The sequence below is a fragment of the Macaca fascicularis genome, chromosome 19 (assembly GCF_037993035.2).
Source record: "Macaca fascicularis isolate 582-1 chromosome 19, T2T-MFA8v1.1".
Taxonomy (NCBI): domain Eukaryota; kingdom Metazoa; phylum Chordata; class Mammalia; order Primates; family Cercopithecidae; genus Macaca; species Macaca fascicularis.
The window spans coordinates 37,074,970-37,098,704 of NC_088393.1; the positions used below are offsets into that span (position 1 = coordinate 37,074,970).

Sequence of the window (23,735 nt, forward strand, 5' to 3'; positions counted from 1 at the left end):
GGTCTCACTGTTACCCAGGCTGGTCTCCAATACCGCAAGGGATCGGTCGTCTCGGCCTCCCACAATGCTAGGATTACAGGCGTGAGTCACCGCGCCCCGCCTCAACTGGAAGGCTCTAAGTGAGAGATGGGGTGCAAGGGAATCCCAGGGTCAGAAAGGTATTCAGAACGCCAGGAAGGGCTTGCGGGGGAGGGGCGCGTATGGAAGGGGCGCATGGAAGGAACTCACAGATTCCTTGAATGAATGAATGAACGACCCAATGCACTGATGGATGAATGGACAGGCGGCCAGGAATAGCAGTCGGCCCCCAGGGAGCCCCAGTCCCCGCGGCCTGAAGCGTTGGTTCTAGGCCAAGGCACAGGCGCAGTGACCTTGGGGATGTCCCCGCCCCGGACTCAGGGCCCGGAACCCGGCGTCCCGGGGGCGGGGAGGGCGTGCCTGGCGGGACAGCGCGCGCGGCGGAAAGGCGGGCGGCGCTCCTCGTGTAGGGCCCCCTCACAGCCCCCGGCTCGACCCTGCCGGGGCCCGAACCCGCGCCGCCCGCCGTGTTTACATTCCACCCGCGCCAGCCACGCGGCTTTTTGCCGCTCCAGCGCCGCTCGGCCCCGCCCCCGGCGCCCGCGGCCCGCCCCTCGCCGCCGCGCGCCAGACTTCTCCCGCGTCCCGCCCGCCGCCCCGCCCAGCGTCCCGCGCCCCGCGCCCCGCGCCGGGCCCTCGGCGCGCAGGCCCTGTCACTTGGCCCCGCCCCGCTCGCCGGCCCCGCCCCTGATCCCGGTCCCTGCGCCTCGCTGGCCGGGGCCGCGGATGGGCGGATCCGGGGGCGGGGCGAGGGACTGGGCGGGACGGGCTCCGGGTCCCGCGCGGCCGCTGAGGGGCTGGGAGTCGCGGCGGGGCGGTGCGAGGGCGGGCCGGGGCCGGTTCCGCGCGCAGGGATTTTAAATGTCCCGCTCTGAGCCGGGCGCAGGAGCAGCCGGCGCGGCCGCCAGCGCGGTGTAGGGGGCAGGCGCGGATCCCGCCACCGCCGCGCGCTCTGCCCGCCGACTCCCGCCGCCGCCGCCGACGCCTGCCGGGACTGGAGCGCGCCGCCTGCCGCGGACAAGACCCTGGTGAGGCTCCCGCCGCGGGCTGCGGACAGGGACTCCTGAGGCCCGGACCGCGCCTGGGAGCTGGGTGGGGGCGGGGTGCGGCCGGGTCGCGGGTCCCCGGGCGGCGGCGCGGGGCGCCCCGGGAGGGTGCTGGGAGCGCGGCGGAGCGGGGCGGAGGGGACACTGAGGCAGCCCGGGCCCCGGGAGGCGACGGACCGGCGAGGGCGGCGGAGGCGGCGGGACCCCTGGTCGGGGGTGGGCGGGGGCGCGGGTCGCGGGTGACAGGCCACCCCGCCATCGGCCATCTTCCTGGCCCGCCCGGCCGCCCGCGCGCGAGGGGGGGAGGGGTGCTGGGCCCGCGGCCTGACCCCGCTGCCGCCTCACCCCGCGCCGCCCCGCAGGCCTCAGGCCGGAGCAGCCCCATCATGCCGAGGGAGCGCAGGGAGCGGTGAGTGCCTGCGCCGCGGGGCCGGACGGGACGGGACGGGTGGCGTGGGGGAGGGGCGGCCGCGGGTGCTCACCCGGCCTGGTGCCACCCGGGTCCACAGGGATGCGAAGGAGCGGGACACCATGAAGGAGGACGGCGGCGCAGAGTTCTCGGCTCGCTCCAGGAAGAGGAAGGCAAACGTGGCCGTTGTGAGTACAAAAGAGACAGGTTGAGGAGCACCCCCCCATCTCACCTGGGTACCCTACTTGACTCTGCCTACGGCGGGTGAGGGGGTCCCTTGGGCTGGAACGGTGCTCATAACCTGATCAGCTTTCTCTTCCTCTCTCTCTCTGTTTTTGTCTTGTTTGGTGTGTTTCCTTGGGGTCATGGGGGTGGGCTTCATGTTAGTTTTTGCAGGATCCAGATGAAGAAATGGCCAAAATCGACAGGACGGCGAGGGACCAGTGTGGGAGCCAGGTAGGTCCGCCCGGGGTTGGGCCTCTGTGGAGGTCCTTCTCCCTGTGGGTCACATGGGGTTTCATGCTCTCGTCTCGCTGGAGACACTGGTGAGAGTGAACTTCTCAAATGCAGCCACAGCCCATATGGCCCTGTACCTGTCAGTGGGTACTGGCCTCTGCCAGTCCTGGGATTCCAGGAAGTTTGGTGTTCCTGACTGGCACCGTCTGAGATTACAGATATGTGCTGATGCCTGGAAGAACCAGAATGGACATCACATTATTCAGTCCTCCCCTTCTGCCCAGGAGGAAACTGAGACTCAGTTAGAGGAAGAAAGTAACCCAGAGTCCTGTGCCACCCAGGGGCAAAGTTGGGCCCTCAGCCTTGTCTGTAAAAGCTGGTGAACTGGGGGAGGATTCCTGGGTGTTTATAAGCAACAACTTCCCCCCCATCTACACCTATTTTTCTTGTCATGGTGCTTAAGGACCTCCTCCGTCTTCTGTAGGTCAGGTTTCAAATTCTTCTCTTTCTGGCCCTGGAAGTTCTTCTAGCCCCTCCAGCAATTACCTGCATTGATCCCCAGCTCAGCCTGACCTCAGCAAGAGTATCAGTGGAACATTCAGTGTAATGATAGGTGGTGTCTCAACACATTTTTTTTGACTGCTTTTCTTTTCTCTCCTGATGGAGTTCCTGCCAAATTTCCTGCATGCAGTGTGATAATCATTATAATATCAGAAGTTTCTTGCAGGAAAAGCTTGTACTATCTCTTTACTTTCAGAAATGGCTGGAGACTGTAGTTATGGCTCCCGTGCGGGGAAGCAGCCTATCTCTAAACTAGCTGGTCAGGCCTTCTGACTCTATCACAGATAAACGCTGAACAGAAACAGTGTTCCACCTGAGTACAGGGATCCCAGCTAGGTTAGCAGAGGAGCACCTCACTGTGCAGAGCAGCAGCCAGTTCATCTGGAAGTGTGAAGGGTTTCAACTCAATGGGCCGTGTTCTAAATAGCAGTTGTCACTGTAAGATTCCCCCAAAATAAGCATTTCTGAAGAGGGTCCACTGACTATTGAAGAAAGGGTTGCCGATTTCCTTTTTCATTCAAAGAAATCATTTCAGAGAAGGAAATAAGATGGCATATCCCAAGTTTTTTGTTTTTTTTTTTCTCCCCTTAAAAAAAAAGTACGTTCAAATCAAGCAAGTTGATTTTTTAGGTATTATAAAATGAATTCTGACTTTGTGAAATTCAGGATTGTTTATTTTCCCAGCTGTGTTTTGAATAAAAAAGCAACTTCCAGCTGAAGATGAAGCAGGGCCGTCCCTGTTACATTCTTGGAGTTTTAGAAGCATGTCTGTTCTCAAGGATAGCCTGAGTAGTGACGAGGGTGCCTGGGACGGATTGTGGCTCTGTCCCCTGGCCACAGCGTGGATAGCTGTGCTGCCAGAATAGCTGTACCGTTTCCCACTAGAAGGCATTTTCGTGGTTATCCAGAGATTAAAGGCAACAGATTTCTGTACATTTTGTAGAGTAGATAGCTTAAACATTAGCTGTCTATGTATGGAGCAGTATCTTTGTTATTTCTTTGTGGATTCATGAAACTAGAACTTGGGGGTACCACAGAACCTTTTTCCCTGTTCACATACAGAACTTTTCTCTGGAGTTACCATAGTTCACCCCAGTACGACAGTTTTGAGCTACTTGGAGCCATTGTGCTAAACTCTTGTGTAACTGCTTCATCAAGACCACATGGAGGTTTTTTAATTTTCATCTTAGCCTGTTCTTAATGAAAAGAATACCCTTTTATCTAAGACCTACTTAACACGTCCATTATGTTATTTAATTTTTTTGCACGAGACTCAGTCTTTCTATTGAAGTGGAATCCTGGACTGTTACTTTTCAGAAAATAATCCTACATAAGGAAAAAAGTGGTGTGAGGAGATGGAGTGGTTAGGAATCCCGTTGCTCTCATTCCTTCCTAAATAAAGTCAGACAGATCTTGCTTTGAAACTTGGTGTACACTCAAGTTAAGGACATAGACTTAATTATTCTACCTCATCCACTGGTCCCTAAAAGGCCAACTTTGGAAACCGTTTGTCTGCTGATGGTTCACCTAGTTTGTTTGGGAACTGCTGCTGGACTCATCTATGTCCAAAGGCCTGCTCTCAGATGTGCCAGCCAGCTGGCCTTAGAGGGCGGCACCCAGCATTATGCCTTCAAGACTAGAATTCATTCTTCCTGAATGAAGAACAACTTACAGCGGTTGTAATGTGACCCTTTTTGAGTCAAGGAAATGCCACCCGCACATGGTACTAGAACTGAAAGGAAGCAGCCTTGCTCGCACAGCTGTTGGCAGGAGCTGTCATGGATAATTTGCATGCCCAATTCTTTGTACATTGGGTGGGGAAGAGCTTTATCTGGCTTTGCTCTTCCAACTGAAAGTGTTTGGGCTTCCTCTGAAGGCGACCAATGTGCTGTGGTCGCCACTCTGTGCTGTGTCTTTGAGGTAGCACTTAGAGCCCAAGTTTCCACGTTCATTATAGTGACCCCAGTTGTCTATTTTTTTAAAGCAGAGACCACCGCCAGGCTGGTGGTCTCTGCTTAAAAAAAAAAAAAAAAAGCCAAGTGCGGTGGTTCAGGCCTGTAATCTCAGCACTTTTGGAAGACAAGGCAGGAGGACGGCTTGAGTCCAGGAGTTCAAGACCAGCCTGGACAACATGGCGAAAACCCATCTCTACCAAAAAATACAAAAATTAGCTGGGCGTGCTTGTGCATGCCTGAAGTCCTAGCTGCTTAGGAGGCTGAGGCAGGAGGATGGCTTGACCCCAGGAGGCAGAGGTTGCAGTGAGCTGAGATCGCACCACTGCACTCCAGCCTGGGCAACAGAGGGAGACCCTGTCTCAAAAAAAAAAAAAAAAAGCCAAGTCTCAGACTTTCATACGGCTTCCATGCTAGTGGGATTGTTACCTGCCTAATATCTTCAGCAGAGTTACCATTTTATAACTTTAAAAATCAGACATCTTAGAGTAGGAATAGCTTAAGAAAATATTCTAAATGAACTTTAGTGTTTTTCAGATACTGAAAACTGAATACATATCTGAAACCTTTAAAAGAAAAGCATAGTGCTTTGGTTTATAATAGTTCCTTATTTTATTGGGTATTTGAATTAGCCTGCAAGATTCGAGATTCAGAGGTCTTAAGGAGTATCTAGACTAGCTTCCTGTAGACTTAATAGTATGACCTGTGACCATCACTTGATTTGGTTTTAACTAGGTGGATAGTCATTCTGTTTGTTTCGAGTTAAGGAAAAGAGAAAGTCCTTTATTGTTTAACATATTTGGCTAGTCGCGCAACAAAAAAAAATGTCACATTTGGTGGGTTTTTGTTTTAAACTGAGGGGACTTTAATATATATGGCAGCCAATTTACATTTTTGATCTTTTATACTCATGAACGTGAAGTGCTTATGTAAATATTTTTATTGACAATTCTGTTTTCCTTTTGTGAAATTTTAGTAGATGCGTGTACTCACTAAAAAACAAATCTTTGAGTTGTGACAAAAAATACCATAATGTATCTTTTTGGAAGCACTTTCAGAGGTCATGCCCAGTATCTTACTGAGTTGCAAGTGACTTTGCAGTGTTTTTGGGTAATGTAGGAGCTGTTTGCATCTTATCTCACCTCTCCTGTGTATTTTTCATTTACAGCCTTGGGACAATAATACAGGCTGTGCAGACCCCTGCTCCCTGATCCCCACACCTGACAAAGAAGATGATGAGCGGGTTTACCCAAACTCAACGTGCAAGCCTCGGATTATTGCACCATCCAGAGGCTCCCCGCTGCCTGTACTGAGGTCAGTGCCGACTCTACCACGTGGCTTCCAGGTCTCTTACTCCATACTCCCCTTTATCCCTCATAGCATGGACGCATTCTCACCCCTGTGTGGGCCTCATTTTTGTTGTGTGTTTTGTTGTAGCTGGGCAAATAGAGAGGAAGTCTGGAAAATCATGTTAAACAAGGAAAAGACATACTTAAGGGATCAGCACTTTCTTGAGCAACACCCTCTTCTGCAGCCAAAAATGCGAGCAATTCTTCTGGATTGGTTAATGGAGGTGAGCTTGAGTCTTCCTGTTGCCTTCATGAAAGCACTGAGCATTTCCAGCATTTTTGTGTATTAGGATCTCTGTGTGGTTGATTCCCTTGACACGTTCTCCATCTCTGAAGCTATATGGTATATTTACTGAGGTGGTCTTTCTGTTTTGCTTGTATTCTTAGCAAGAATTTCTGAAATCTTTTTTTTTTTCTTCTTTTCTTTTTTTTGAGATGGAGTCTTTGTCACCGAGGCTGGAGTGCAGTGGCAAAATCTCGGCTCACTGCAACCTCTGCCTCACAGGTTCAAGCGATTCTCCTGGCCTCAGCCTCCTGAGTAGCTGGGATTACTGGCACACGCCACCACACCCGGCTAATTTTTGTATTTTTAGAAGAGACAGGGTTTCACCATGTTGGCCAGGCTGGTCTTGAACTCCTGACCTCGTGATCCACCCACCTTGGCCTCCCAGAGTGCTGGGATTACAGGCCTGAGCCATCGTGCCTGGCTAAACTGCTTTTAAATGTACCCACTGGAACGCATATATCACCTCTTTGATAGCTACTGTCATAAATTATAAACACGTGTGAACAAGTTTATCTTAAGCAGGTCTGACATTGTTCCTTTTTAACTTCTTGGAATCCATTCCCTTTTGCCACCATTCCCATTTATTCTAATAAAATATACTGTTCAAATCCTGGCTGGGCACGGTGGGTCATGTCTCTAATCCCAGCACTTTGGGAGGCCAAGGCAGAAGGATCCCTTGAGCCCAGGAGTTGGAGACTAACCTGGGCAACATGGCAAGACCCCATGTCTTTTCTTTTTTTTTTTTTGAGACAGAGTTTCGCTCTTGTTGCCCAGGCTGGAGTGCAATGGTGCGATCTTGGCTCACTGCAACCTCTGCCTCCCGGTTTCAAGCGATTCTCTTGCCTCCAGCTCCTGAGTAGCTGGGATTACAGGCATACGCCACCATGCCTGACTAATTTTGTATTTTTAGTAGAGACAGGGTTTCTCCATGTTGGTCAGGCTGGTCTTGAACTCCTGACCTCAGGTGATCCGCCTGCCTTGGTCTCCCAAAGTGCCGGGATTACAGGTGTGAGCCACTGCACCCGGCCCTCAAGACCCCATTTCAACAAAACATAAAAAATTGTCAGGGTATAGTGGCTCACGCTTGTAGTCACAACTACTGCGGAGGCTGAAATGGGAGGATTGCTTGAGCCTGGGAGTTGGAGCCTGCAGTGAGCCATGATAGTGCCACTGCACTCCAGCCTGGGTGATCATGGGACTCTGTCTCAATTTTTTTTAGCACATTTTTAAAGATATTTGGACCATTGGAGTGGCTTCTGTATTTTGAGACAGAGTTGCTCTGTCACCTAAGCTGGAGTGTAGTGGTGCAGTCATGGCTCACTACAGGCTCCAATTCCCGGGCTCAAGCAGTCCTCCCGCCTCAGCCTCCCCAGTCGTTGGGACTACAGGCATGAGCTACTACACCCTGCCAATTTTTTATTTTTTGTTGAGATGGTGTCTCATTGTGTTGCCCCAGCTAGTCTCCAACTCCTGGGATCAAGGGGTCCGCCTGCCTCGGCCTCCCAAAATGCTGGGATTACAGGTGTGCGCTACAGCACCCAACTCAAATCTTATCTTGATCCACACTATTTTGTTTCTCTTTAACAGTTAATCAAAAGAACAAGTATAACAAAATTTAATAGATAATGGTTAAACATAAGAGAGATTTTATGGGTAGTATATCTCTTACTGGGATGAACTGCGGTAGCTCATAGTTTCTGATTAAGGGAAACTTCCTAGACAACCTTGTAAGACTTGAATGGATGAGAAGTGGGCTTTTCTTCTGAAAAGACGGACATCTCAGGCAGACCCGTTTCATGAAAACATGTAGAAAATGAATATGTAACTACAAAAGTACCCCTCATCCTTGGGAGTACATCCCAAGACCCGCAGGAGACGCCTGAAGCCACAGATAGTACTGAGCTCTAGCTATGCTATGTTTTTAATCCTCTACTTTCACATTTTCACTTAAAGAAAGCACTTCACGGCTTCTCTTTGGCGTTTCCAAATAGCCAGCCTCAGTACTCTTGCCCTGTGGGGCCATTATTCAGTAAAATAAGGGCTGCTTGCTTGAACACCAGCACTGCTGTGCTGTGACAGTCCATCTGATAACCTGTGTGCTACTGAGTGACTAACAGGCAGGTGGCCTGCTCCACGGGGATGTGCGGGCAGGGGGATGATTCACATCCTAGGCAGGTGAGGGTGGGACAGGCCAGAGGGCCCCTCATTTAAAACCTATCAGTTGTTAGGCTGGGCACAGTGGCTCATCCCTTAATCCCATCACTTTGGGAGGCTGAAGCAGGCGGATCACTTGAGGCCAGGAGTTCAAGACCAGCCTGGTCAACATGGTGAAACACCATTTCTACTAAAAATACAAAAATTAGCTGGGCATGGTGGCGGGTGCCTATAATTCCAGCTACTCGGGAGGCTGAAGCAAGAGAATCACTTGAGCCTGGGACTCGGAGGTTGCAGTGAACCAAGATCACAACACTACACTCCAGCCTGGGCGACAGAATAAGACACTGTCTCAAAACAAAAGACAAACTAACAAAAAAACATCAATTGTTGAGTTCAGGAACTTTGCATTTAATATTGTCCTATATTGTCCTTCACCAAAGTCATTATAAGGTTTGTTTTTGTTTTTTTTTTCCCCTTCCTCAAGTAACCGTTCTAAAACTTAATATGTTTTCAGGTGTGTGAAGTCTATAAACTTCATAGGGAGACCTTTTACTTGGCACAGGATTTCTTTGACCGGTATATGGCGACACAAGAAAATGTTGTGAAAACTCTTTTACAGCTTATTGGGATTTCATCTTTATTTATTGCAGCCAAACTTGAGGTAAATCATTTTCAAGTATTTGTTCTATAATGTGTGTTATTTCTTGAGCTCCACTGAGATTGGGGGAAGAGGTTGGTGTTTTGTCTATGCACTCATCCTAAATTTTTCTGATTTGCTACCCTAAAAGTTAAGACACATGCCAAAAAGAAAAGAGGCTGGAAAGTGACCGGGAAAAGAAAAGTAGTGAGGGTGTGGAAGACCTAGGTTCGTGTAGTTACATTGAGCAAAGAAAAACAAATTGATCTTTGAACTAAGATCATAATTTTGGGCCCGGGGTGGTGGCTCATGCCTATGATCCCAAGCACTTTGGGAGGCCAAGGCAGCTAGGTCACTTGAAGCCAGTAGTTTGAGACATGGTGAAACACCGTTTGTACTAAAAATACAAAAATTAGCCAGGCGTGGGGGCGTGCGCCTGTAATCCCAGCTATTCGGGAGGCTGAGGCAAGAGAATCGCTGGAGCCCAGGAGGCAGAGATTGCAGTGAGTCGAGATCCATCACTGCACTCCAGCCTGGGCACCAGAGGGAAATTCTGTCTAAAAAGAAAAAAGAAAAGATGAAAAATTTGTGTATAATTATCAAAGGGTGTATGGGCCCAACTTTCAAACGTGTTAAAGGTACTGAAAAGGGGATATTTCAAAAGTACCCACAGTGAGTCAAAGTTCCATCCATTTATTTAAGGGTGGATGGGAGGAGTTTGTTTTTTGTTTTTTTTTTTTTTTACAAGGAACACATGTTGAACCATTAGAGTGGCTTCTGTGTTAATCCCATCAGTGCGTCTTCTCTCTTTCCATGCCAGGGTGCTGAGAAGTCATTTTGGATGCATTATAAATTGAGACTGTTAGAGACTGGCTTGGGTGCTAGTGCCATCTTTTATTTCCTTTCAGGAAATCTATCCTCCAAAGTTGCACCAGTTTGCGTATGTGACAGATGGAGCTTGTTCAGGAGATGAAATTCTCACCATGGAATTAATGATTATGAAGGTGGGTTCCGGTGAATTTTCCAGCCATTTTTAAAATGTGTATGTCAGATCTTTTCCACCTGAAGTGTGAGTGCCTCTGGGAACTGTTCTCCAGCTGGACACATTGTGGCGTGGAACATGGCTGCATTTTGAACTTCTTTTCTCAATCATCGGTCTCTTTTCTCTCTGTTTTCCTTTAGGCCCTTAAGTGGCGTTTAAGTCCCCTGACTATTGTGTCCTGGCTGAATGTATACATGCAGGTTGCATATCTAAATGACTTACATGAAGTGCTACTGCCGCAGTATCCCCAGCAAATCTTTATACAGATTGCAGAGGTAAGTGGCTCCATCACGTCCGTGGGGCCACCTTCCCTGCAGCTGGAGTGAGGAACTCTAGAAGAGGCGTGTGGTGGCGTCCATCTCAGCATTCTTTTCTTCTCCGTAGCTGTTGGATCTCTGTGTCCTGGATGTTGACTGCCTCGAATTTCCTTATGGTATACTTGCTGCTTCAGCCTTGTATCATTTCTCTTCATCTGAATTGACGCAAAAGGTTTCAGGTGAGTAGGCTTTCCAATGTGCGCGCAAACAAGGTGTACTAAGCTTACACTCAGTTGTCAGCCTCAGGTTAAGCCCACGATGTGTCTTCACTGCAGGGTATCAGTGGTGCGACATAGAGAACTGTGTCAAGTGGATGGTTCCATTTGCCATGGTTATAAGGGAGACGGGGAGCTCAAAACTGAAGCACTTCAGGGGCGTTGCTGATGAAGATGCACACAACATACAGACCCACAGAGACAGCTTGGACTTGCTGGTCAGTGCTGCTCTTTCTTTCAGTCCTTCTTGCCCAAATTCTTAAAACTGCCTCAATAGGCCAGCCGCAGTGGTTCAGGCCTGTCAACCCAGCACTTTGGGAGGCCAAGGTGGACCGATCACTTGAGGCCAGGAGTTCAAGACCAGCCTGGCCAACATGGTGAAACCCTGTCTCTACCAAAAATTCAAAAATTAGCCAGGTATGGTGGTGGGCACCTGTAGTCCCAGCTACTCGAGAGGCTGAGGCAGGAGAATCATTTGAACCCGGGAGGCGGAGGTTGCAGTGCGTTGAGATCACACCACTGCACTCCAGCCTGGGCAACAGAGCAAAACTGTGTCTCAAAAGGAAAAAAAAACTGCCTAAATAACCTGTCCACTTTTCTTCAGGCAGGCTCCAAATATCCTTGAGAAATTCCAATTTTAATTCCTTGAACAAGAAAAATCCTGGCAAATTGATGCTGTATCTCACTATCGTATAGACCACCAGAGTTCTAAAGTGTTCTTTGATATTTTTTTTTCCTTTACTCACCTCCATAGAAAAAGACATAGTGGCCAGACACAGTGGCTTTTGGAGGCCAAGGCAGAAGGACTGCTTGAGCCCAGAAGTTCGAGACTAGCCTGGGCAACATAGGGAGACCCTGTCCCTAAAAAATTTAAAAACTAGCCGGGCATGGTGGCACATGCCTGTAGTCCCAGCACTTTGGGAGGCTGAGGCGGGCAGATTGCTCAAGGTCAGGAGTTCGAGACCAGCCTGGCCAAAATGGCAAAACCTCATCTCTATGAAAAATACAAAAATTAGCCGGGCATGGTGGTGGGTGCCTGTAATCTCAGCTACTCTACTCGGGAGGCTGAGGCAGAGAATCGCTCGAACCCGGGAAGTGGAAGTTGCAGTGAGCCGAGATCCCGTCACCATACTCCAGTCTGGGTGGCAAAGCGAGACTCCATCTCGGGGGAAAAAAAAAAATTAAAAAAGAAAAAGAAAAAGCCTATGGTAGTTGAAGCCCAAGGATATGTTGTACTTTAACATGTTGTCCCTTTTATTCTTACTGACAGGACAAAGCCCGAGCAAAGAAAGCCATGTTGTCTGAACAAAATAGGGCTTCTCCTCTCCCCAGTGGGCTCCTCACCCCTCCACAGAGCAGTAAGAAGCAGAGCAGCGAGCCAGAAATGGCGTGACCACCCCATCCTTCTCCACCAAAGACAGTCACACGGAAGCGCCTGCTCCACGTTCTCTTCTGTCTGTTGCAGCGGAGGCGTGCGTTTGCTTTTACAGATATCTAAAATGGAAGAGTGTTTCTTCCACAACAGAAGTATTTCTGTGGATGGCATCGAACAGGGCAAAGTGTTTTTTATTGAATGCTTATAGATTTTTTTTAAATAAGTGGGTCAAGTACACCAGCCACCTCCAGACACCAGTGCGTGCTCCCAATGCTGCTATGGAAGGTGCTACTTGACCTGAAGGACTCACACAACAACAAAGGCTTGAAGCTATGGAGGGCCACAGTGGCGTGGCTCTCCCCGCGGGTGTTCTGGGCTGCATTGTACCAAGTGGAGCAGGTGGTTGCGGGCAAATGTTGTGCAGAGCCCACAGCCAGCTAGGCAGGGGGTTGCTGTCTCCACATTATCAGTTGACAGTGTACAATGCCTTTGAATGAACTCTGTTTTGTAAGTGCTGCTATATCTATCCGTTTTTTAATAAAGATAATACTGTCTTTGAGACAGCTGGTTTTATGAGCTGTGTCTGGTAACGTAAGGTAGAAGCCTTAATTGTGACTATATCAAGTTATCTTTTTTGACTTCATACTTCTTGAGGCTCAAGGGTTTTTTTTTTTTTTTTTTTTTTTTAAGACAGGGACAGGGTCTCGCTGTGTTACCCAGGCTGGAGTGCAGCGGCACAGTCTTGGCTCACTGCAGCCTCTGCCTCCCGGGTTTAAGTGGTTCTCCTGCCTCAGCCTCCTAAGTAGCTGGGACTACAGGCATGTGCCACCACACCCAGCTAATTTCTGTATTTTTAGTGGAGATGGGGTTTCGCCATGTTGGCCAGGCTGGTCTCAAACTCCTGACCTCAGGTGATCCGCCCGTCTCAGCTTTCCAAAGTGCTGGGATTACAGGTGTGAGCCACCTCACCCAGCCCTGAGGCTTAACTCTTTCGGTTAAATACATTTTTCAATGTATTTGATGGAAAGAAAACTTTAGAAATGGGCTTCAGGTGCAGCCTGTCTGCCTCCTGGTGCCCCCTGAGCTGGAAGCAAGGAGTCCACCTGGTATTTCTCTCACCACGCCCTGCACTGGTGGCTGCTCACATCAGGTTCATTGGCCATCGATGGCAGTGTAGTGGTGAGGTCATGTCCACACCGAAGAGGATTCCTAGGTATAACTTCCTTCTTAGGACTGGTTAAAGGCCATAAGGAATCTGTAATTAGTGTGATTTAATGCTTTTTTTTTTTTTTTTTTTGTCCTTACCCAAATCTTAACCTAAAGAATAAGTGAATTTTTCTTTGGAGAACTTTTAACATAGTAGCCTAAAACTGCTTTTAAGAAGAAAATGCGGCCGGGCACGGTGGCTCACGCCTGTAATCCCAGCACTTCGGGAGGCTGAGGTGGGAGGACAACCTGAGGTCAGGAGATTGAGACCATCCTGGCTAAAATGGTGAAACCTCATCTCTACTAAAAATACAAAAATTAGCTGGGCATGGTGGTGGGCACCTGTAGTCCCAGCTACTTGGGAGGCTGAGGCAGGAGAATGGCATGAATCCGGGAGGCAGAGCTTGCAGTGAGCCGAGATTGCACCACTGTACTCCAGCTTGGGCAACAGCAAGACTCCATCTCAAAAAAAAAATTAAAATAAAAAAAGGAAAAGAAGAAAATGCGGCTGGGCGCGGTGCCTCACTCCTGTAACCTCAGCACTTTGGGAGGCTGAGTTGGGCAGATCACTTGAGGTCAGGAGTTTGAGACCAGCCTGCCCAACATGGTGAAACCCCATCTCTAGTAAAATTACAAAAATTAAGGCTGGGCGTGGTGGTTCACACCTGTAATCCCAGCACTTTGGGACCCAAGACAGGCAGATCACCTGAGGTCGGGAGTTCAAGACCAGCCTGACCAACATGGAGAAACCCCGTCTCTACTAAAAGTACAAAATGAGCTGGGCATAGTGGCAAATGTTTATAATCCCAGCTACTCGGGAGGCTGAGGCAGGTGAATCGCTTGAACCCGGGAGGCGGAGGTTGCAGTGAGCCAAGACTGTACCACTGCACTCCAGCCTGGGCCACAAGAGCAAAACTCCATCTCAAAAAAAAAAAAAAAAGCAGTGAGTTTTTGGCTGGACGTGGTGGCTGACACCTGTAATCCCAGCACTTTGGGAGGCTGAGGCAGGCAGATCACTTGAAGCCAGGAGCTTGAGACAAGCCTTGCCAACATGGTGAAACCCTGTCTCTACTAAAAATACAAAAATTAGCTGGTTTTGTGGTGGTGTGCTCCTGTAGTCCCAGCTACTTGGGAGGCTGAGGCAGAAGAATCGCTTGTACCTGGGAGGCGGAGGTTGCAGTGAGCTGACATCATGCCACTGCACTCCAGCCTGGGCAACAGAGTGAGACCCTGTCAAAAAAAAAAAAAAAAAAAGCAGTGAATTTTTAATGGCATTCATTTGTAAGTGACTTGGCAAAATCCTAAAAGTGGTTAACTTACATTTGGCCTTTTTTGTTTTTTTAGACAGAGTCTCACTCTGTCACCCAGGCTGGAGTGCAGTGGTGTGATCTTGACTTACTGTAACCTTCGCCTCCCGGGTTCAAGCAATTCTGCCTCAGCCTCCTGAGAAGCTGGGATTACAGGCACCTGCCACCAGGCCCGGCTAATTTTTTTTGTATTTTTAGTAGAGACGGGGTTTCACTGTGTTGGCCTCCTGCCTCAGCCTCCCAAAGTGCTGGGATTACAGGCGTGAGCCAGTGTGCCCGGCCTACATTTGGCATTTTCTTTTTTTTTTTTTTTTTGAGACGGAGTCTCGCTCTGTCACCCAGGCTGGAGTGCAGTGGCCGGATCTCGGCTCACTGCAAGCTCCGCCTCCCAGGTTCACGCCATTCTCCTGCCTCAGCCTCCCGAGTAGCTGGGACTATAGGCGCCCGCCACCTCGCCCGGCTAGTTTTTTGTATTTTTTAGTAGAGACGGGGTTTCACCGTGTTAGCCAGGATGGTCTCGATCTCCTGACCTCGTGATCCGCCCGTCTCGGCCTCCCAAAGTGCTGGGATTACAGGCGTGAGCCACTGCGCCCGGCCACATTTGGCATTTTCTAAGCAAAAAGATGGCACTAAAAACATTTCTATTTCCATTGAGAGCTTGACACATTGAGGTAACAGCAAATTTGAAAGTACATTTGAGGCTGGGCACAATGGCTCACGCCTGTAATCCCAGCACTTAGGGAGGTTCGAGGCGGGCGGATCACTTGAAGTCAGGAGATCAAGACCAGCCTGACCAACACGGTGAAACCTCATTTCTACTAGAAGTACAAAAAATTAGATGTGGTGGTGGGTGCCTGAAGTCCCAGCTACTCAGGAGCCTGAGGCAGGAGAATCACTTGAACCCGGTAGGCAGAGGTTGCGGTGAGCCAAGATCATGCCACTGCACTCCAGCCTGCAGGACAGAGTAAGTCTCCATCTCAAAAAAAAAAAAAAAGGAAAAAAGCGTATTTGAGGTAAACATTAATTCACAGGTCATTTAGCAAGCCACTGTATTACAGAGAGTGCTAGAATATGCTGAAATAAGAATGGCTTATATGTAACTTGTTGGAATGCTGCATTTCTGGAAGTCAAAGCTTTTTAAGTGGCAGTGTTGTCACAGGCAGCTCTTAATCATTGGTGCTAATAAAGGCTAAGTCCCGAATGGGTAAATGACATCCATATTAATCAATCATGTCTATACTCAAGAACCCTAAAAGCTGCTAGTAAGTGGAAATCAAAGTTCCCCTGTAAGAGGAGCTTTTTTCACTTGCTAGTAATCCATGCTTTGGCCTCTCTCTCATTGGCTGCAAATACCCCTTGACCAAGTCACTTATGTTCTGCTATTCAGCTAAAGCCAGAGGAGGCCACAAGAGACACTGGGGTGAAAATGGCAGCTCAGTCAACTTGGGTGAACAGATGTCCTAAGGAGATGCGTTAGCGAGAAGGACCAGAGAATGGAGTTGATGTGGCCCCTTGATGTAACCCTCGGGTTAGAGATAGAGAAAGAGCGAGTGATTCACCAACCCTGGAGACACTGGATTGTGGTGGACCATATCCTCATATCCCGTCTCAGCTCACAGAATTCACTTGCGGCCGGGCACAGTGGCTCACGCCTCTAATCCCAGCACTTTGGGAGGCCAAAGTGGACAGACCACCTGAGCCCAGGAGTTCAAGATCAGCCTGGGCAATATGGCAAAACCCCATCTCTACAAAAAATTTAAAAATTAGCTGGTTGTGGTGGCGCATGCCTGTACCAGCTACCCAGGAGGCCGAGATGGGAGAATCACCTGAGCCTGGGAGGTGGAGGCTGCAGTGAGCCATGATTGTGCCACTGCACTCCAGCCTAAGCGTCGGAGTGAGACCCTGTCTCCCAAAAAAGAATTCATTTACTAGAGTCCGCCAAAGTTGCTGTCATTTCTCTGCCCACTGTGCGTAACAACAACAACAAAACAAAAAAACAAAACAAAACAAAAGCCCTGGTCCTCAGGTGGTGAGAGTCGAGGGTTTTCCAATGCCATCTTCCCTGTGTGGAACACAGACAGCTTACTCTTTCATGATGGTTATTTGGTACCATGTGGATAAATACACGATGCTGAGGTTCACACTGACTTTTAGTTTCTAAGGCAGGTAGAGCCATGGAGCCCTTTAAGATTCGGAGCATGGCACCCGATACGTGTCCATCCTCTAACTCAGACACAAACGAGATTGCAGTTTATTCGGGCAAAATTAGGCTCTAGCTCCGAGCAGGGCTAGAAAGAGAAATCAAAGCTGATAATGTCTACTCATATTTACCCAACCGTGCATTTTCCTACCACATGTTCCACATTTTGAAATTCAAATCACATTTCTACCTTGGACATTGTTAGAAGACTATTTTTATCCCTGCTGTAATCATCTAATTTGCTGATTACAGGCCTCAAATTGCCACAGAGAACTCAATTTTTGAAAGAATTGTCCTGTTTGATCAAATATGTTATTCAAGCAATGCAGTCATTTGTTCCACAAGGTTACCTGCCAGGCAGAGTTAACCAGGAGTAATAGCATTAGAAGCCTATACTTAAAATCAAGCATTAGCTAATCCGCCTGCGACAATAGAGTCTTAAATATAATTTGCTGCAGATACTTCAGTTCCTGCACTGACAGACAATTGCATTCTGTATCCAATGAGCATAGATTTTTTCCTACCTCGTCCCAATTCCAAATTTAACTTTAGAAGACTCTAATGTACTCAATTGCACAGGCTTACCAGGTACTCTTTCCTGGGAGCCTCACATGGGAGGGTAATGCTATCCTTTATTCAATAAACAATATCCCGCACCTTTTAAATCATTTTCCTGATGAATGCCAATTCCAAAAATTGTGTGGCATCTGATCGTGCAGTGTGGTTCAAGTCGAATGCTGGCTTCCCTGGGGTTGGTGTGTGAGGTGCCCCTCCGTGGAGCCCCTGCTGAGTGTACACTGCCAGTCCTGGAGACATGAGCTCAAGGGAGCCTAGGAGACCTGTGAAGCCCAGAAGTCCCCGGAGGGCACTGGTATGAAATGAAAAGGCGGCACTCTAAGAGCAGAGCAGCAGCAGGACTGAAGCTCGGGAGGTGGGGCTGTGGAATGCTCTCCAGCAGTCACCAAAAGCCCTCACAAATAGGGTAGAGGAAGGTGAAGAGCTGACAAGACCACATCACAAGGGGCTTTTGCCGTCAATTAAGATGGGTGTGGTCTCCCCCACAGCAGGAAGCCGGTGTTTGTAAGACAGGAGTGCCCGCTCAGAGCCGGTTTGGAGGAAGAGGTTGATGAACAAGTGCAGAGTTACGTGTCTTTGTGCCGTAAAAAAATGACTGTGCAAGTCGGGCGTGGTGGTGTGCACCTGTAGTCCCAGCTATTTGGGAGGCCAAGGTGGGAAGTATCACTTGAGCCCAGGGGGTCGAGGCTGCAGTGAGATATGATCACACCACTGTACTCCAGCCTGTGCAACAGAACAAGACCCTATCTTGAAACAAACAAAGAATCAAAAAAGAAAATGAAAATGAGTGTGTAATGTGTGAGGGACAAGCAGGCAGCCAATGAGGACATTCGTAAAATCAGCTGCATCACCATCATTTCTAAATGGCACTGCCTGCATTATCTCCCCAGGCCCCATGATTCTGCTCTTGTGCCCCTGCCCAGGCCTGTGCCTACGGTGGCTGGACCCCACCTCCTACAGGAGTGCATCCCTGGCCCACACTGATGTCGCTTCTTCACTGGGTTCTGGAGGCAGTCACCTCACGTGGGAACCCGGCTCTGCCACTTCCCAGAGTGGTCTCGGGCTCTGTGCTTCACTTCTCCAAGCTTCGTGTTTCCCAGCTGTGACCTGAGGATGATGACGTAGTGCTTCCCCCATGGAAAAGAGGGGAGATGAAATGAGGTCATGCATAGATATGTTGAGCACAGCGTTTGGCACATTAAAGAGAAACAGCGAATGACAGCTGATCCCTCTTTATGCCACCACTGGGTTCATTGTCACTGAGCTAGGCTGTTCTGTGAAGAATTGAGCATTCTCTCTTCTTTTCTTTTTTTTGAGACGAAGTCTCACTCTGTCTCCCAGGTTGGAGAGCAGCGGCACGATCTAGCTTACTGCAACCTCTGCCTCACGGGTTCAAGCGATTCTCCTGCCTCAGCCTCCCAACTAGCTGGGATTACAGGTGCCCACCACCACACCTGGCTAATTTTTGTATTTTTAATAGAGATGAGGTTTTGCCATGTTGGCCAGGCTGCTCTCGAACTCCTGACCTTAGGTGATCTGCCCACCTCAGCCTCCCAAAGTGCTGGTATTGGCCGGGCGCGGTGGCTCAAGCCTGTAATCCCAGCACTTTGGGAGGCCGAGACAGGCAGATCACGAGATCAGGAGATCGAGACCATCCTGGCTAACACGGTGAAACCCCGTCTCTACTAAAAAATACAAAAAAAAAAAAAAACTAGCCGGGCGAGGTGGCGGGCGCCTGTAGTCCCAGCTACTCGGGAGGCTGAGGCAGGAGAATGGCGTAAACCCGGGAGGCGGAGCTTGCAGTGAGCTGAGATCTGGCCACTGCACTCCAGCCTGGGCGACAGAGCGAGACTCCGTCTCAAAAAAAAAAAAAAAAAAAGTGCTGGTATTACAAGTGTGAGCCACCACGCCTGGCCGAGCTGCTTCTTTCTTAAGAGACAGGGTCTTGCTCTGTCATCAAGGTGGAGTGCTATGGCACAACCATAGCTCACTACAGCCTCGACCTCCTGGACCCAAGAGATCCTCCCGCTTCAGCTTCCTGAGTAGCTGGGACTATAGGTGCACACCACCATGCCCGACTAGTTTAAAGTTTTTTTTTTATAGAGATGGGGGAATCTCACTATGTTGCCCAGGCTGGCCTTGAACTCCTGGCCTCAAGTGGTCCTCCTGCCTTGGCCTTCGAAAGTGCTGTGGCCACAGGCATGAGCCACTGTGCCCGGCTGAGTTTAGCATTGAGGATGTGTTCTAGCCCTACAGACAGCCCTGGTAGAGAGGGCACTGAGGTGGGGACTTACCGGCTGACCTGTGTGCCTTGTGCAGCCCAGCCCAGCCCAGAGCAGTGAGGACTCCAAGAATGCCTGGGAGCTTGTGCAAGCGAACCCTTAGCCTCCTTAGCCTCTCCCCTTGGGCCCGCCCCTTTGTCTTCTCCAGGCTTCCACCCCCATCTCCCAACTTGTCTTCCTTTTTTTTCTTTCTTTCTTTTTTTTCTTTTTTGAGATGGAGTCTCACTCTGTCACCCAGGCTGGAGTGCAGTGGCATGATCTCGGCTCACTCCAACCTCCACCTCCAAGGTACAAGCCATTCTTCCTCACGTAGCTGGGTCTATAAGCACACACCACCGCGTCCAGCTAATTTTTGTGTTTTTAGTAGAAACAGAGTTTCATCATGTTGGTCAGGCTGGTCTCGAACTCCTGACCTCAAGTGATCTGCCCGCCTCAGCCTTCCAAAGTGTTGGGATTATGGGTGTGAGCCACTGCGCCCAGCTGCCACTTCTCTTCCTGGGCAGCCCCTTTGAAAGTGTCACTGTCACTCCCTCTTCGAGCGTCTCTAGTTGGTGTCCCCACACCACACAGTGCCCTCAACAAGGCCACCTAAGACTTCTGTGGGACAAATCTCACAGTATGCATCTGCCTTCCTCTCCCAAGGAACCTCTGCCGCACTTCGCTCTGCTGACCCCTCCTTCCCTCTAGAAACTTGGGTGCCAGCCCCCATCACCCCCACGCACCAAGCATCATCCCTCCCAGGCAGCTCCTCTGTGCTCCAGCTTAAGGTGGAGGAATCGCAGATTCATTCTGGCCACCGCCGCCCCCTTGACATTCGTCCCTGGGCAAACTCACCACCTGGAAGGCTTTGCCGGTGCCTCTGTGCCGGCCTTACCCAAGCATGGGGTCTCTACCTCAGTGAGACCTGCCCTGGCTGCACACTCCAATGCCCACCTGCCTGCAGGGGGCCTCCACCTGCGCCTTTCACCACCTTCTAGAGAAATTCCTTATTTCACCTTCCATTGTTCATGCTATTACGAAAAATGGGAACTGGCAATACACAATCAATGTGAAAGTGACTCAATCCGCAAGTCATCGGTGAAATGCAAAATAAAACAATGAGATCATTTCAAAACCACCAGGTTGGCAAAAATTTTAAAGTACAAAGAATAATACAAATGAATAGCTGTGGATCCATTACCCAAATTTGCCTACTTGACTTCATATCATGTTTTAAAGAAGAAATGCAGCATTTGAGTATGCCCAGCAGTTTGTCAAAAGAAAAAAAAACTAAAAAAAAGAAATACAATATTATAGACATAGCTGAAAGTCCCCTCATGTTCCTCATCAACTGAAACAGCCCGCCAACGTGGATGTATATGATGCCCACGCATATTTTTAGACTTTGACAATTTATTTTTGGATCCAGAAGCAATAAATAGACTTACAGCAAACACTGCTTTGGGTGTTTAAAAATTTACCTACATTTGGTGGAAGGAAAAATGAGAAATAGTGACAAAACAAAAAAAGAAGAAAAAGAAAATACTTAAATGGAATCAAACTTTACATATCACAATATCACTTGTTATTTTCTTTCAATGTTATTTTCTTTTCTTTCTTTCTTTCTTTCTTTTTTTTTTTTTTTTTTTGACATGGAGTCTCGCCCTGTTGCCTAGGCTGGAGTGCAGTGGTACAATCTCAGCTCATTGCAACCTCTACCTGCCAGGTTCAAGTGATTCTCCTGCCTCAGCCTCCTGAGTAGCTGGGATTACAGGCGCCCACCACTATGCCCAGCTAATTTTTGTATTTTTAGTAGAGACGGGGTTTCACTATGTTGGCCAGGCTGGTCTCGAACTCTTTACCTCAGGTGATCTGCCCGCTTTAGCCTCCCAAAATGCTGGGATTACAGGCGTGAGCCACCGTGCCTGGCCTCAGTGTTATTTTCAAGATTTACCTATGTTGATCCCTGCAGGGTTGAGTTTATTCTTTTGAAATGGTGGTAGAATTTCCCCCTGTGTGAATGTTCCACAATAGATATGCTCCCTGCCACCCTGGTCCACAAGTAGGTTTCTGATTTTTTTCACCATCACAGTGTTGCAGTTGGCATCTTGTTCACATTGGTGCCACTTACTTGGATTCCTTTAGGGCACATTCCTAGATGTAGGAGTGCCAAGTCAAAGGGCGTGTGCCTGTGCACCTTAACTAGATGTGGTCAGGGACTTCCTCAAACTGCACCAATCTCTGCTTCCAGCCAGGGAGTGTGAGAGCTCCTGCCTCTCCACCCTTGCTCCAGTACTTGCTATTGTCAACTTGTCTTCCCATTACAATTGCTAGTATTTAACTTCATTGGTTTTTCTCTGGCTATGAAAGTAAAGTTTGTTTGTTATAATAAATCAGACTACTACAAACATATGCAACATAGAAACTGACGATTCCCCAGAGATGCCGTTCTTAAGAGTTTGAGTGTTAAAACAGTGTACATTGCTCCAGAATGCTTTTCAATGACACACTAACACATGAGTGAATGAAAATATTTGCTGTTCTTCTACGGGGTGGTTTCATTCAGCTATATCATCACTAAGTAGTTTAAAATGCACATGCACACACAAAATCACTGCTTTTCTGTTGTTATTTCTCAGTGATGACCTGCCAATTGATTTCATTGCCTTCCTGGCACAAAATAGCTGCTCATTAAATATCTGCTCCATGGATGGATGAATGGCTGGATCGATGGATGGATGGATGGACGCATGGACGGACGGATGGTTGGACGGACGGACGGATGGATGGACGGACAGACGGATGGATGGACAAACAGACGGATGGATGGATTCCTACATTTATGGCCACTTTCTTACCTTTTTATGCCCAGGAAACTATAGACTATCTTCTACTTGCAAAAGACCAAAATTAAGATTAGAGGCCGGGCGCGGTGGCTCACGCCTGTAATCCCAGCACTTTGGGAGGCCGAGGCAGGCGGATCACGAGGTCAGGAGATCGAGACCATCCTGGCTAACACGGTGAAACCCCGTCTCTACTAAAAATGCAAAAAAAGTTAGCTGGGCGAGGCGGCGGGCGCCTGTAGTCCCAGCTACTCGGGAGGCTGAGGCAGGAGAATGGCGTGAACCCGGGAGGCGGGGCTTGCAGTGAGCCGAGATCGCGCCATTGCACTCCAGCCTGGGCGACTAAGCGAGACTCTGTCTCAAAAAAAAAAAAAGGTTAGAAAGTGAGACATTAACAGAAATTAATCAAGCCTCTGTCCAGGTTCTAGTCCTTATTTGAGCAAAGGTGCCACACACCAGTTCCTGGTGGGGTTACCGGGAGCATGGCATCCAAGAGCCCAGTCTCCAATGCACCATCAGACACACAGACAAATCCGTCCTCTCTACTTTGGGGCAGGGCTGTAATGAAGCATCCTTGGGATACTGTCCGTTTTCTTCTTCTTTCTTCTTCTTTCCTCCTCCTCCTCCTCCTCCTCCCCCTCCTTCTCCTCCTCCTCCTCCTCCTTCTGCTTCTTCTTCTTTTTTTTTTTTTTTTGAGACGGAGTTTTGCTCTGTCGCCCAGGCTGGAGTTCAGTGTCACAATCTCGGCTCACTGCAAGCTCCGCCTCCCGGGTTCACGCCATTCTCCTGCCTCAGCCTCCCAAGTAGCTGGGACTACAGGTGCCCGCCACCATGCCTGGCTAATTTTTTGTATTTTTAGTAAAGACGGGGTTTCACCGTGTTAGCCAGGATGGTCTCAATCTCCTGACTTCGTGATCCGCCCACCTCGGCCTCCCAAAGTGCTGGGATTACAGGCGTGAGCCACCGCGCCCGGCCGGGATACTGTCCCTTTTCTAAAAGAAAAAAACATCCAAAGTTAGTATGTTCCAGCAGTCACAACCTGAGTCATCCAGAAAGCTCTCTGTACTCCTCCTGCTAAGCCCCTAACTGAGTTATCTCTTGTTATAGACAAGTAATGAACATCCAAGCTCTGTAAGATGGTTACTTGGTCTGAAGCATTCCCTCCTTCTTAAAAAAAAAAAAAAAAGTTTATTTTATTTTTTATGTATCTCTTAATTTTTTTTTTTTTTTTTTTTTTTTTTTTTTGGTAGAGGTGGGCTCTCACTATGTTGCCCAGGCTGGTCTCAAACTCCTGGCCTCAAATGATCCTCCCGCCTCAGCCTCCCAAAGTGCTGGAATTACAGGTATGAGCCACCACACACCCAGCCGGAAGTGTTGCCCTTGAAGTTCTGCATCCTCCATCCCTCTTCTAAGCTGTGGGGGATTCGCCCTGGCATTCAGGGCTAATGTAGAGGCTGCACGT

General features: G+C 49.0%; 1 protein-coding gene across 6 annotated transcripts; it reads left to right on the forward strand.

Annotated features, from left to right (window-relative positions):
* Positions 1–960: 960 nt before the first annotated feature.
* Positions 961–12,454, forward strand: CCNE1 (cyclin E1). Of its 6 annotated transcripts, none has more exons than XM_045379707.3 (12): positions 961–1,106; positions 1,487–1,533; positions 1,634–1,721; positions 1,921–1,989; positions 5,671–5,816; positions 5,940–6,075; positions 8,809–8,955; positions 9,840–9,935; positions 10,114–10,248; positions 10,358–10,469; positions 10,566–10,723; positions 11,776–12,454. In XM_045379707.3, the coding sequence occupies exons 2-12, from the start codon at positions 1,511–1,513 to the stop codon at positions 11,896–11,898; spliced, it is 1,233 nt and encodes a 410-aa protein (XP_045235642.1). In that variant the 5' UTR covers positions 961–1,106; positions 1,487–1,510; the 3' UTR covers positions 11,899–12,454. The 6 variants fall into 6 exon arrangements, with proteins under 6 accessions (XP_045235642.1, XP_045235643.1, XP_045235645.1 ...); XM_045379708.3 differs by having other exon boundaries at positions 1,930–1,989; XM_045379710.3 differs by lacking the exon at positions 10,114–10,248.
* The last annotated feature ends 11,281 nt before the right edge of the window (positions 12,455–23,735 follow it).

Coding starts and splice junctions, on each gene's coding strand:
- CCNE1 (XM_045379707.3), top strand. CDS start 1,511: ATGCCGAGGGAGCGCAGGGAGCG. Junction 5,817..5,939: donor TCCCCGCTGCCTGTACTGAG/GTCAGTGCCGAC, acceptor GTTTTGTTGTAG/CTGGGCAAATAGAGAGGAAG. Junction 10,470..10,565: donor ATTGACGCAAAAGGTTTCAG/GTGAGTAGGCTT, acceptor TCTTCACTGCAG/GGTATCAGTGGTGCGACATA.